The 12,402-nt window shown below is 41.8% G+C and overlaps 1 protein-coding gene and 1 non-coding gene across 2 annotated transcripts in view; one reads left to right on the plus strand and one right to left on the minus strand.

The window, feature by feature from the left end:
- Positions 1-12,402, plus strand: part of LMNB1 (lamin B1) — a 59,276-nt gene that overhangs the window by 21,436 nt on the left and 25,438 nt on the right. Inside the window, exons 2-5 of the mRNA XM_066274241.1 lie at positions 7,728-7,884; positions 8,497-8,622; positions 10,147-10,317; positions 11,704-11,829. Of these exons, the coding sequence (XP_066130338.1) occupies positions 7,728-7,884; positions 8,497-8,622; positions 10,147-10,317; positions 11,704-11,829 (580 nt within the window). The remainder of the gene's footprint in view (positions 1-7,727; positions 7,885-8,496; positions 8,623-10,146; positions 10,318-11,703; positions 11,830-12,402) is intronic.
- Positions 391-498, minus strand: LOC136336974 (U6 spliceosomal RNA). The gene has a single exon (XR_010731706.1). It is a non-coding gene; the product is annotated as a U6 spliceosomal RNA (small nuclear RNA).

Raw genomic sequence — 12,402 nt, forward strand, 5'->3', positions numbered from 1 at the left:
TTTAGAGAGGATAGGGAGGAAAGGAAGGAGAAGCAGGAAGCATCAACTCCCATATGTGCCTTGACCAGGCAGACCCTGGGTTTCGAACCGGCAACCTCAGCATTCCAGGTTGGCTCTCTTTCTACTGTGCCACCGCAGGTCAGGCAAGGACCTAATTTTTATCCATATTTGTGTGGGTTTATTTCTCGGCTCTCAGTTCTGTTTAATTGGTCTGTGCCTGTGTTTGTTCCATTACAATGCTGTTTAGATTACTATAACTTAGTAGTATAGTTAGAAATCAGAGACTGATATCTCCAGCATTGTCCTTTCTCTCTCTCTCTCTCTATCTTCTTTTTGCGAGAGAGAGAGAGACAGAAACAGACAGACAGGAAGGGAGAGAGATGAGAAACTTCAACTGGTACTTGTGACACTTTAGTGCGTGTCATCCTTGCACAGGGGCCATGCTAATCTTCTCTGTATCGTTCCAATTTTTAGTATATGTGCTGCCGAAGCGAACACGATTGCTTTCTCATATGTGCCTTAACCAGGGTTAGGGGCTCCAGCTGAGCCAGTGCCCCCTTGCTCAAGCCAGTGTCCTTGGAGTCAGACCTGTGATTCTGTGCTCCAGTGGGCAACTCCATGCTCAAGCTGGTGAGTTTGCACTCAAGCCAGATGAGCCCCCACTCAAGCCGGCGACCTTGGGTGTCGAACGTGGTCCTCAGCCTCCCAGGTCGACGCTCTAACCACTGCATCACCACCTGGTCAGGCTGTTCCTTCTCAAGATTGTTTTGGTTGGTTTGGATTTTTTTGTGATTCTATACAATACTTAGAATTATTTGTTCTAGTTCTGTGAAATATGCCATTGGAATTTTGATAAGGATTGCACTAAATCTGTAGATTTCTTTGGGTAGTATGGATATTTTAATAATATTCTTTCAACCCATGAGCATGGAATATCTTTCATTTATTTGTGTCTTCAGTTTCTTTCATCAGTGTCATACAGTTTTTAGTACACAGGTCTTCTACCTCCTTTGTTAAATGTATTCAGAGGTGTTTTATTCTTTGATGCAATTGTAAATGGGATTTCTGTCTTAATTTCTTTTTTCTTTTTTTTTTTTTTTCCTGAAGCTGGAAACGGGGAGAGACAGTCAGACAGACTCCTGCATGCACCCGGCACGCCCACCAGGGACAACGTTCTGCCCACCAGGGGGCGATGCTCTGCCCCTCCGGGGCGTCACTCTGCCGCGACCAGAGCCACTTTAACGCCTGGGGCAGAGGCCAAGGAGCCATCCCCAGCACCCGGGCCATCCTCGCTCCAATGGAGCCTCGGCTGCGGGAGGGGAAGAGAGAGACAGAGAGGAAGGAGGTGGGGGGTGGAGAAGCAAATGGGCGCTTCTCCCATGTGCCCTGGCCAGGAATCGAACCCGGGTCCCCCGCACGCCAGGCCGACGCTCTACTGCTGAGCCAACCAGCCAGGGCCTGTCTTAATTTCTTTTTGATAGTTTATTGTTAGTATATAGAAATGCCACAGATTTTGTGTATTGATTTTGTGTTTTGTGAGTGTACTGAATTTACTTATTCTAACAGTTTTTTGCTGGAGAATAAGTCATTTTTTTTATTAGGACTTAAGCTGTAAGCGTCCATTCCCCACTCACATGCCTATTTAGGTAAATGAACCTTTTTGGTCAAAGCAATGGTTCTGTGGTCCAGTTTCAGTCTTATTTAGTACTTTTTCTAATTTTAATCAAATTTCAATTGGAGTTTGCTGATTTCTAATTGGGTTGTTGCTAATTCGACAGTTCAGTTTAATTGAATGTTACAGAATTTTATTGCCATCATAAATAAGGCATTGCAGCTCTAAAATTTATTCATTGATTCATTGATTTTAGAGAGGAAGAAAGGGGTTGGTGAGAGAGATTGGGGGGAGGGATAGGGAGAAGGAGAGAGAAACATTGATCGATTCCTGTGTGTGCCTTGACTGGGATGGAACCCGCAACTTCTGTGTGTCCAGACTACGCTCTAACCAGCTGAGCTATTTGGCCAGCTGCAAACACATCATAGTCATTTTGCTTATGCCAGAGGGGACACGTTTTTTTTAAACGAAAATTGTGGATGAATGACTTTCTGGAGATTTTGTGTATTAAATTATATTTATCTAAATTGCAGAGACGTTAATTTTCCTCAGTAAAAATATGCAGATTACATCACTTCTCTGTTTGGAAGGGAAGATAATTTGGAAACATTGAAGATGATGAATGAGTGTTAGAGTGAACTCATTTAATATGCAGTTTGAGTCCATTATGAAATAGATTATTTTGGGACAGGAAGTTTTTGTTTGGGCATATTAATGCCGTTATCTTTTTTTTTTTTTTTTTTACAGAGACAGAGTCAGAGAGAGGGATAGACAGGGACAGACAAATAGGAACGGTGAGATGAGAAGCATCAATCAGTTTTTCGTTGCGCATTGCAACACCTTAGTTGTTCATTGATTGCCTTCTCATATGTGCCTTGACCATGGGCCTTCAGCAGACTGAGTAACCCCTTGCTCAAGCCAGCGACCTTGAGTCCAAGCTGGTGAGCTTTTGCTCAAACCAGATGAGCCCTAAACTCAAGCTGGCGACCTTGGGGTCTCAAACCTGGGTCCTCGGCATCCCAGTCCGATGCTCTATCCACTGCGCCACTGCCTGGTCAGGCTAATGCCTTTATGTTAATAAAACTTCAGAAATAAAGTCCCCAGTAAAGCTTATTTTTTTCTCTAAAACTCATGGTTAGACGATAAAGGCATGTTGATTATAAATCCTGAGTACGAAGAGAGCCCCAGAAGCTGGATTACCTGACATAGTCACTTGGGTAACTGTGCTAGTGTTGAGTGGTGTCCAGCTGCCATCAGACAGCTGTTCAGAAGAACCTTAAGGTAAATTAAAACAGAACTCAAACAGCTGGACTTTATTGGCCTGGTTCTCCATGTAGAGCAGGGGTCTCAAACTTAACTCAGCATGTGGGCCGCAGAGCAAGATCACAGCCGTTCGGCGGGCCGCACTAGGTCTACAAAAGGCAACTGTTACGCAACACTTTTCTCACTGCAGTTGAAAACAAAAAAAAATCAGTACAACAAGCACAATCGTACATGCAGTTTACTCAGTGTCACAAAACGACCAGAAACTGTAGTTCGCATCACAACTGCTGTTAACTAAGCTAATATCTAGCTAGGATGCTAGAGAAATGAAAAATACAAGTAGGCCCCTAGGCTTACTTAATTTTATCCAAAATATTTTGAGTTTGAGACCCCTGATGTAGAGGGTCTTTTTTGAGGGATTGAAACATCTTTGTCAATATGATTAGAAACAACAGTTTTACATAGAACGGTTTTTCCTATGTCTGGCTTTTAAAATCTATAGTTTATTTCAAATGGGTAGCTTTTAAAAGACTATATTAAGTATATCATATCAATATTATACCTTGGATGGATTTTTCCATAAGCACACACCTCTTAACAGATTTTATTCCTTTAGCAAGCATTTAATGAACACAAAGTTTTGCCCTTGTCTACTTTTATATACATGTAGTATCATAATCTTTGGCAAATTTTATAGAAATTACATTTAGTAATCCAGAAACTAACTTTATATATAGCTTTTTCTAGGTATGTACTTATTCTACCAACTAAGAGACCATCTCTAATTTAGGTCACTTAAATTGAATTGCTTAATATTATTCTTTGTACCTATATTTCTGAATATGAAAATTAAAGAACAAGGCCAGAAGTACTTGAGGAAATAGTGAAAATTGTGGCCCTTGTAAAAGAGGGAAACCAAACCCAAGCGTGCACACAGGTCCTGGCCTGCACATGAACACAGGTTCCTGGTTCACAGGTACACGTGGGTGTTCAGGTAGCTGAACTCAGGGGCTTCCTTTGTGTGTGCTACTGGCCAAACTAGGTATTTCATTCAGCTGAGCATTCGTGATATAAACTGAAGAAGGAAATGTTATTAGTAGGGTGATAATTTAGTTGCTTGTTATAACTGGTGGAATTCAAACTTACTTGAAATAAAAGCTAATTTTGTTTATTAAGGGAAGAAATTTTTTGACAAGAGTATGAACTACATTTTAGAAACCCTTTTCCTGGCTGCAGCTGGAGGTTTGGTTCTTCTGTAAGTGTCTACAGTGAAATGGGCTTTTTAAAAAATAGTCTGTGCATATTTTTAGTGTTACATTCATGTGTTGAATTTAAATGAAAATGCAGAAAGATCTCCTTAGCTGGAGGTAGGAATGGCAGGTTAGTTAGGAAATACAGTCAAAGAAAAATGCCCACCACCCCCTGGATTCCTGCTTAAGCTGCTCTTTGTTTCAGGGCACTGTCATGTGTTACTCTGTGCTTAGGTGAGGGCTGCAGCCAGTGTACCTGTGCAGTGTAGGATGTCAGTTCCGTGGGTTTCTGCACGTTGACCATGACCTGATAATTAGATCAGGACTTCCTGCATCACATTCAATGAATGAAAAATAATAATACAGTTAAAGACTATGAGAAGATTATGTTTAAGATGTTAACTTGCTACGTGGCCTTGGTATTGACAGCTTATGGTGGCACATAAAACTCATTGTTTCATGGCTTCTGATTGGATGGAGACTAGTGTAATCTTAAGAATTTTTTCATGATCCATCTAGCCTAGGACATTGGCAGACAATAGGAGGACATCTAGGAATGTGACTTGTAGAGATTATAAAATGTCACAGTAATTTTTTTCTAGGAAAAGACGTGCTATTTTACACAGCATAAAGAAAAGCAGGATGGGTTTTTTTTTGGGGGGGGGGAGTGTACAGGAAGTTTCTTTAACAGTTACTAAACGGTGATTAATTATCTGTTATCTATGTAGAAAGTAAAGGAATAGTCATGACCCTCACCCTCAAAGAGTTCTCAGTCTATTGAGGTAGCTAAGAACATGCACAAGGATGGGTCTGTACAATAAGTGTAATGTAAGTACATGCGAGATGCAGCCATACTATCCACCTCTCCTCCTTTCCACCCTTGAGCCAGGGCATGTAAGGTTAGCTTTCATTTGCAATTTGAAGCACATTTCCAAATCTAATTTGTATCTTTCTAATTTGTTCAGCATGTGAAAGTTACAGTTTTACAAAAGAATTTGTAATGGAACAATGTGTATTTTTACAAAATAACAGTGGTACAATAACAAAGAGCTTGACATCAAATTTCAATTGTTACCACTGGGTGGCTCAAGAGATCACAGATTAATAGCATGTCCTACTCATCCCTGTTAGTCCCCCACTCCTTGTCGTACGTGGTTTTGATTTTTGTTGAAGAAATCACCATATTCTAGTCATTGAGGTGCACTGTCTTAATTTTTGGCTTCTCTTATTTACTATATACTCCGCAAGATGTTGTGCAGTATCTTTCACTTGTGGTTTAGCACTGAATTTGGGGCCATGTGCATGTATTTATTCATTAAATAAATGAAATCAAACACAGAACATGCATAACCTGTGAAGTTGGAGTGTGTGTGTGTGTGTGTGTGTGTGTGTGTGTGTGTGTGTTTAATTCAGTCTCCTCGGTGGGCCATTTGGTTTCTGGAAAGCAGAAGTTCACTCCCTTGCCATGAGGCATGACATTGAGAATCACCACGTTATGATCTGAGACTTAAATATTAGACAGTGGTGCAGTAGAATTTTTTGTAATTGTTAAGTAAGTTTGAGTCAGTAGCTTTTGTAAATACTGTGTGATATATCTGTATATTAAAGGGTTATATACGTTGTGATAGGTATCCCTGCCTAGCTCTGGTCATTTATATCGTGGGATAAAATAATAGCTCTTCCACAAGCATTGATCTGCTCTGTGAAGTTCTCAGCCTAGGACCCAGCACTTGTGGGAACTAGGTGGGATTGTTGTTATAAATTAATGACTGTATGTTTTTTCTTTAACAGTTGATTTCTTTTCCTCTTTAAAGAAGTCTTCAGTGAAAGGCTGCCATCTTCTGGTTTTTAAAAATATAGGATTTAAGAAAAATGTGATAGGACTGATATTTTGTGTATATAGTTTTATGTTACCAAAATGAGTAAGAAATGAATACTATTGAATCTTCTGTTTAAATTACATTTGCTTATTCTTAGAATAAATTTATCCATTTGAATATTACAGATTTTTAAATTTTTTCTGTTAATTAAAAATTTCTCTTTTAGCCCACTTTCAACCATCAGTAGTAGAAATACTCTTCTACAATTGCCATTTTAGTTAAGAACAGGTATTGAGAATTTGATATTAAGGCTTTTCTGGTGTCACTAATTAATGATACTAGAATTATTTGGGTAAAAAAATGGTGTTCTTTTTTTTAAATTTATTTCAGAGACAGAATGAGAGTCAGAGAGAGGGATAGACAGGGACAGAAAGAGATGAGAAGCATCAATCATCAGTTTTTTATTGCAACACCTTAGTTGTTCATTGATTGCTTTCTCATATGTGCCTTGACCACGGGCCTTCAGCAGACCGAGTAACCCCTTGCTCAAGCCAGCGACCTTGGGTCCAAGCTGGTGAGCTTTTTGCTCACACCAGCTGAGCTCGCGCTCAAGCTGGCGACCTCAGGGTCTCGAACCTGGGTCCTTCTGCATCCCAGTCTGACACTCTATCCACTGCGCCACCGCCTGGTCAAAAATGGTGTTCTTTAAGATGTAATTATTTGACAAAATATATCAAAGGAACCTTAATTTTATAATATAGAACTCCAGTTAATAAAAACTGGTGTTTAAAAGAAAAAGAAACCTCAGCTTGGATCTCATTTTTGGGTAGTTATGTAATACTATAAACTGAAATAATTAGTTTTCCTTCAAACTGTCAGTGAGGGCCTAATTTATAGTTAGGAAGGTCTTGAAATCACCTCTTCTGTAAGGAATGGGCAGTCCTTGCAAGCCTGGGGCCGGTTCTACATCAAGGGAGTTTCTGTAGGGCATCATCAAGTAGTAAAATTACTTTTTAAAATAACTTAATTTTTATTTATTTAATATAATTTTATATCTTGATTTGTGTCTCTACATCATCTTAGTTTATAATGTTTATTCTATTAAAATAATAAATATTCATTTCTTTAAAAATGTCCTTTTATAGAAACATGTAATGCCCCTATAGAACCAGGGGTACAGGTGTTCTCTCCTAGACCACTGGGATTCTGGTGTGTCGGTCCTATGGACATCTGTGACTTGGAATCGTTAATAATTATGGAAGGGGCCTGGCCAGGCAGTGGCACAGTGGATAGAGCATCAGACTGGGATGTGGAGGACCCAGGTTCGAGACTCCGAGGTCGCCAGCTTGAGCGAGGGCTCATCTGGTTTGAGCAAAAGCTCACCAGCTTGAGCCCAAGATCACTGGCTCCAGCAAGGGGTCAATCGGTCTGCTGTAGCCCCCCCGGTCAAGGCACATATGAGAAATCAATCAATGAACAACTAAGGAACCACAACAAAGAATTGATGTTTCTCATATCTCTCCCTTCCTGTCTGTCCCTCTCTCTGACTCTCCCTGTCTCTGCCACACACACACACACATTCAGAAGGGACATCATTGGAAGAGAAAGTTCTTATCCACCAAAAACTCTAGATATGATCGTCCTGAATTGGCCCTCTGAGTTTAGTAGGTCATGGCAGCGTTTAGATAAACTGCCTCTCCGTTTTCCCCTAAGTGGGGAGGGAAAAGGCCTCAAATCTAGGGTATAAATTGATGTCTTGTGCTTTTTTTCAATGTCTTACAGTTATGCTAAGAAAGAGTCAGATCTTAATGGAGCCCAGATCAAGCTTCGAGAATATGAAGCAGCACTGAATTCTAAAGATGCGGCTCTGGCTACTGCACTCGGTGACAAAAAGAGTCTGGAGGGAGAACTGGAGGATCTGAAGGATCAGAACGCCCAGGTAAGAACTCTGCTCTGAGCTGTGTCTGGCAGGTTAATTGCCTCACCTGTCCTGATTGACTGGTGGATTATTTTGTATATTTTGATTTAAACAATGTTTATTCATTTGATTATCTTATGGCTTATCTGATAGTGCTGAGGCACAAAGCACCTTTTTCTTCAGTCACTGCATCTTGATTATACTCTTCTTCCTCTCTGTGTGTTGATGCTCATTCTGTTTCTTGCTCTCAAAGCCTGTTTTATTGTTGTGACAAAATGTGAGGTAGGAAGAGAGGTGTTAAAACAAACAGTGCTCCGCACACAGGAAAAAATGAAAGTGGCAGCGAAAATTGTTGGCTTGAGTTTGAAATGTAAGTCCAAGGCCTCTCTCTGCTCATTGCCCTTTGGCAGTCAGGAAATTTGAGAGGTGTTTTGGTGTGGCACTCTGTGGGCAGGGCCAGAAACTGAACACACAGTTAAGGATAAAGGTTATAACGAAGGACTCTCATACGTTTGTAAATATTTATATACAGAATTTGCAATACTTGACTGGATTCAATTCATAGGTATCAAATTAAATTCGCTACTAAATGATTGCTGTACAATTGTCTTCAATTCTTTTTCCTTATGTTAGTTGGAAGCCTCCTTGACTGCTGCCAAAAAACAGTTAGCTGACGAAACTTTACTGAAAGTGGATTTGGAGAATCGTTGTCAGAGTCTTACCGAGGACTTGGAGTTCCGTAAGAGCATGTATGAGGAGGTAACTATGCAGAATTTTACTTTTTTCAAGGAATGGAAAGATCCCAAGAGGCTTTGTTATAACTGTGCATATAAAAAAATGGGAGAAAAATTTTTTTTTTTTTTTTTGTATTTTTCTGAAGCTGGAAACAGGGAGAGACAGTCAGACTCCCGCATGCGCCCGACCCGGGATCCCCCCCGGCACGCCCACCAGGGGGCGACGCTCTGCCCACCAGGGGGTGATGCTCTGCCCCTCCGGGGCATCGCTGTTGCGACCAGAGCCACTCTAGCGCCTGGGGCAGAGGCCAAGGAGCCATCCCCAGCGCCCGGGCCATCTTTGCTCCAATGGAGCCTTGGCTGCGGGAGGGGAAGAGAGAGACAGAGAGGAAGGGGGGGGGGTGGAGAAGCAAATGGGCGCTTCTCCTATGTGCTCTGGCCAGGAATCGAACCCGGGTCCCCCGCATGCCAGGCTGACGCTCTACCGCTGGGCCAACCAGCCAGGGCCTATACCTAAGTTCTTTATTAAGAACAGTTAAGGGGGCAAGAAAGGAAAGAGAAACCAGGAAGAGGAAGGGGGGTAGATGATGTGCAAATCTTCATTAGTACATGCTCAGCATTTGTTGAACTAAACCGTTCGTTTGCATGTTTTTTACATCACTAAATAGATGGTAGCCCTGGGAGGTTAATAGCAAGCAGAAGTGGAGTTTGAACCTGTTTTTTTTATTCTGCCCAGTGCATTTGCATTTTCCTCTGCAGCGACCTGTTACAAGAAAGATGAGGAAAGGCACAGAAAAACACTTGCTGTAAGATGATACTGGAACAAGAACTTCAGTGGGTTTTAGCCCCCTCTTGTGGCCTCTTTAATTATTGTTAATTAAAGACAACCATTATATTTTCAGAGCTGGAAGCTGGAATGGAAATTTTATTCTTGGACTTGTGTTCCTTGCCATTCTAGTTTTGAGAGTTCCTTAAAACATAAAGCGAAGGATCATGCCTACATTTCTATACTTTAGTAGTGAATTGTTGTCCTGTGTACTCAAGATAGTAAAGTAGTTGCGATTCTTTATCAATTGACATTGATACTTTAGCACTAGTTCTTAGTCATGTAAATTAGCTCGCTCTGCCTACTATTGCAGGAAAACAGTTTTATTATGCACCAATCTTCTCCTTGAAGTTGTCCTGACAAGGACATTTCATTTGATTTCTTTTTTCAGAGGTGTCCTTAGGATAATCAAAATGACACTTTTGAGAAACAATTACTCTTCAGTGTACATAGTTATCCATGATTCTTGGTATTTTAGTAAGTCTTCCAGACCATTTCTTTCAGGTAAATAAATAGCTATGCTACTGAAAAGAAACATTAGTTTCCTTTCAAAAATCCTCTCATTTGAAAACAAAGACAAAGAGGTGCATTCACAGGCCTGCCCTAGGACAGACATGAGGAGGTTGGTATATAAAACTGTAGATGGCTCTGGCGTCACTCAGACTTGTACCCATGCAGCCATGGTAACTAACTTGGTTTTATCTCCCCCCACCCCCCACCCAGGAGATTAATGAGACCAGAAGGAAGCATGAAACTCGCTTGGTGGAGGTGGATTCTGGGCGGCAGATCGAGTACGAGTACAAGCTGGCCCAGGCCCTTCATGAGATGAGGGAACAGCACGACGCCCAGGTCAAGCTGTACAAGGAGGAGCTGGAGCAGACCTACCACGCCAAGGTGAGTGCCTCTCCCGCCTCTCCCGGGACCGGCTTTCAGCTCTTACCGTTCCTTCACGGCCGCCTGCAGAGCAGGACTTGATGTTTGATTTGTCTAGTTCTCTCAAATGAATTCCCCTAGTCTCCATGAATATAGAAAGTGGATCTCTAAAAAGCAGCAGTTGTCTTTAAAGTAAATGTTACTAGAAATTATTCAAGAAAATAGGGTTTTCTAATTTTATCTGAGATGAGGGTTTATCTTTATGTTCCACTGATCATTCCTGTCATGTCGTAGTAGTAAAATCCAAGCCATCTGAAAATGCTTTCCTTCCAATAATAACTACCAATCGTGCTGTCCTGCACATCCGGGTAACTGTCAAGGGTGTTTGGTCGCATCTGGTTCTGACTTCCTCGGCATCATTGTGCACAGGTAGTGACCACCACACTTGGGGCTTTTTTGAACAAAGGCCAAATGGAAAGTCAAATATTTCTTCCTCTGAATTCATTTATTCAAAAAATATTGTAGAAACTTCCCACTTGTACAAGTAGACCGTCCAAAAATCCAGTCATCAAGTAGATGCTTTCCTAGTAAATGGTTTACCCCATGTGTTCAATGTTACATGATTTGATTAAAAAGAATTATTAGTGGAAGATTTAGAAAACTAGGATCATAGAGGTGTTGAAAATAATTTCTATTGCATGGCCTTAAACTGTTTGTGTTTTTATAAAGCAGTGATTGGTCCGTGGAAGGGAGAGGTCTTTTAAACCCCACATTCAGCTGTCCACCACTTACTCAGTGCTGGGCAGTGGAGTAACCAGAGGAAGGATCAACCTGTCACATAGACTGTGGCCTTAGAGGGAGCCAGACAAGAGACGAGAGATATGACAGTGTGCCCAAGACACACAGAACAGAATGGGGCGGGCATTCGGAGGAACAAGATATCGAATCTACCTGAGGAGCTGTATTTTGCTTCTGAAAGGAAGTGTTTCTATTTGGTTTCAAATAACTTATCAGTTAGTGGTTTCTGTCTATTTTCTTTATATTCTGTGTTATTTAGTGGCAGTAGGGATAGGTGATGTTTGTTTTCCTACAACCATCACCCTGGTTAAATTGCTACTGCCCAGTCACCTTATTAGCAGAATTATCTGAGACATTTAGAGATATAATGGGTGAAATATTGACGTAATGAACTTTGGGTAAAAACCCAGCACTGTTAAAGCTCTCAGACATTGAAACGCTCAAGGTAATTTCTCCCACGTCAGCCAGCTTCGTGATGCTTTTCCTGTTTCATCAACCACTTACCGGCAGGGCTTCGGTTTGAAATGAAGTGCTGTGAGATGAATCATGCTTCCTTATTTGTTTGTTCTAATTCACTAGATAAGACTGACCATGGTTTGCTTCTTTTAGCTCGAGAATGCCAGGCTGTCGTCAGAGATGAATACTTCTACTGTCAACAGTGCCAGGGAAGAACTGATGGAAAGTCGTATGAGAATTGAGAGCCTGTCATCTCAGCTTTCTAATTTACAGAAAGAGGTAAGCAAGCCTCTTCCCCTAAGACAAACCAAAACAGAACGTGAAAGCCACCTCCACTGAGGCAGTCCACTTGGCTCTGCTCTGCCTGATGCTACTTTGCAGAGAGGGGAGCCTTTTGCACTCTGGTTTCACAATGCTCCCCAGATTTTTTCTTTTTTTTCTTAATTTTTAATTAATTAATTAATTGATTGATTGATTGATCAATTTGTATTTTTCTGAAGCTGGAAATAGGGAGAGACAGTCAGACAGACTCCTGCATGCGCTCGACCGGGATCCACCCGGCACGCCCACCAGGGGGCGATGCTCTGCCCACCAGGGGGCGATGCTCTGCCCCTCTGGGGCTTCGCTCTGTTGCGACCAGAGCCACTCTAGCACCTGGGGCAGAAGCCAAGGAGCCATCCCCAGCGCCCGGGCCATCTTTGCTCCAATGGAGCCTCGGCTGCGGGAGGGGAAGAGAGAGACAGAGAGGAAGGAGAGGGGAGGGGTGGAGAAGCAGATGGGCGCTTCTCTTGTGTGCTCTGGCCGGAAATCGAACCCAGGACTTCTGCACGCCAGGCCGACATTCTACCACTG

The sequence above is a fragment of the Saccopteryx bilineata genome, chromosome 4 (assembly GCF_036850765.1).
Source record: "Saccopteryx bilineata isolate mSacBil1 chromosome 4, mSacBil1_pri_phased_curated, whole genome shotgun sequence".
In the NCBI taxonomy this organism is placed as follows: domain Eukaryota; kingdom Metazoa; phylum Chordata; class Mammalia; order Chiroptera; family Emballonuridae; genus Saccopteryx; species Saccopteryx bilineata.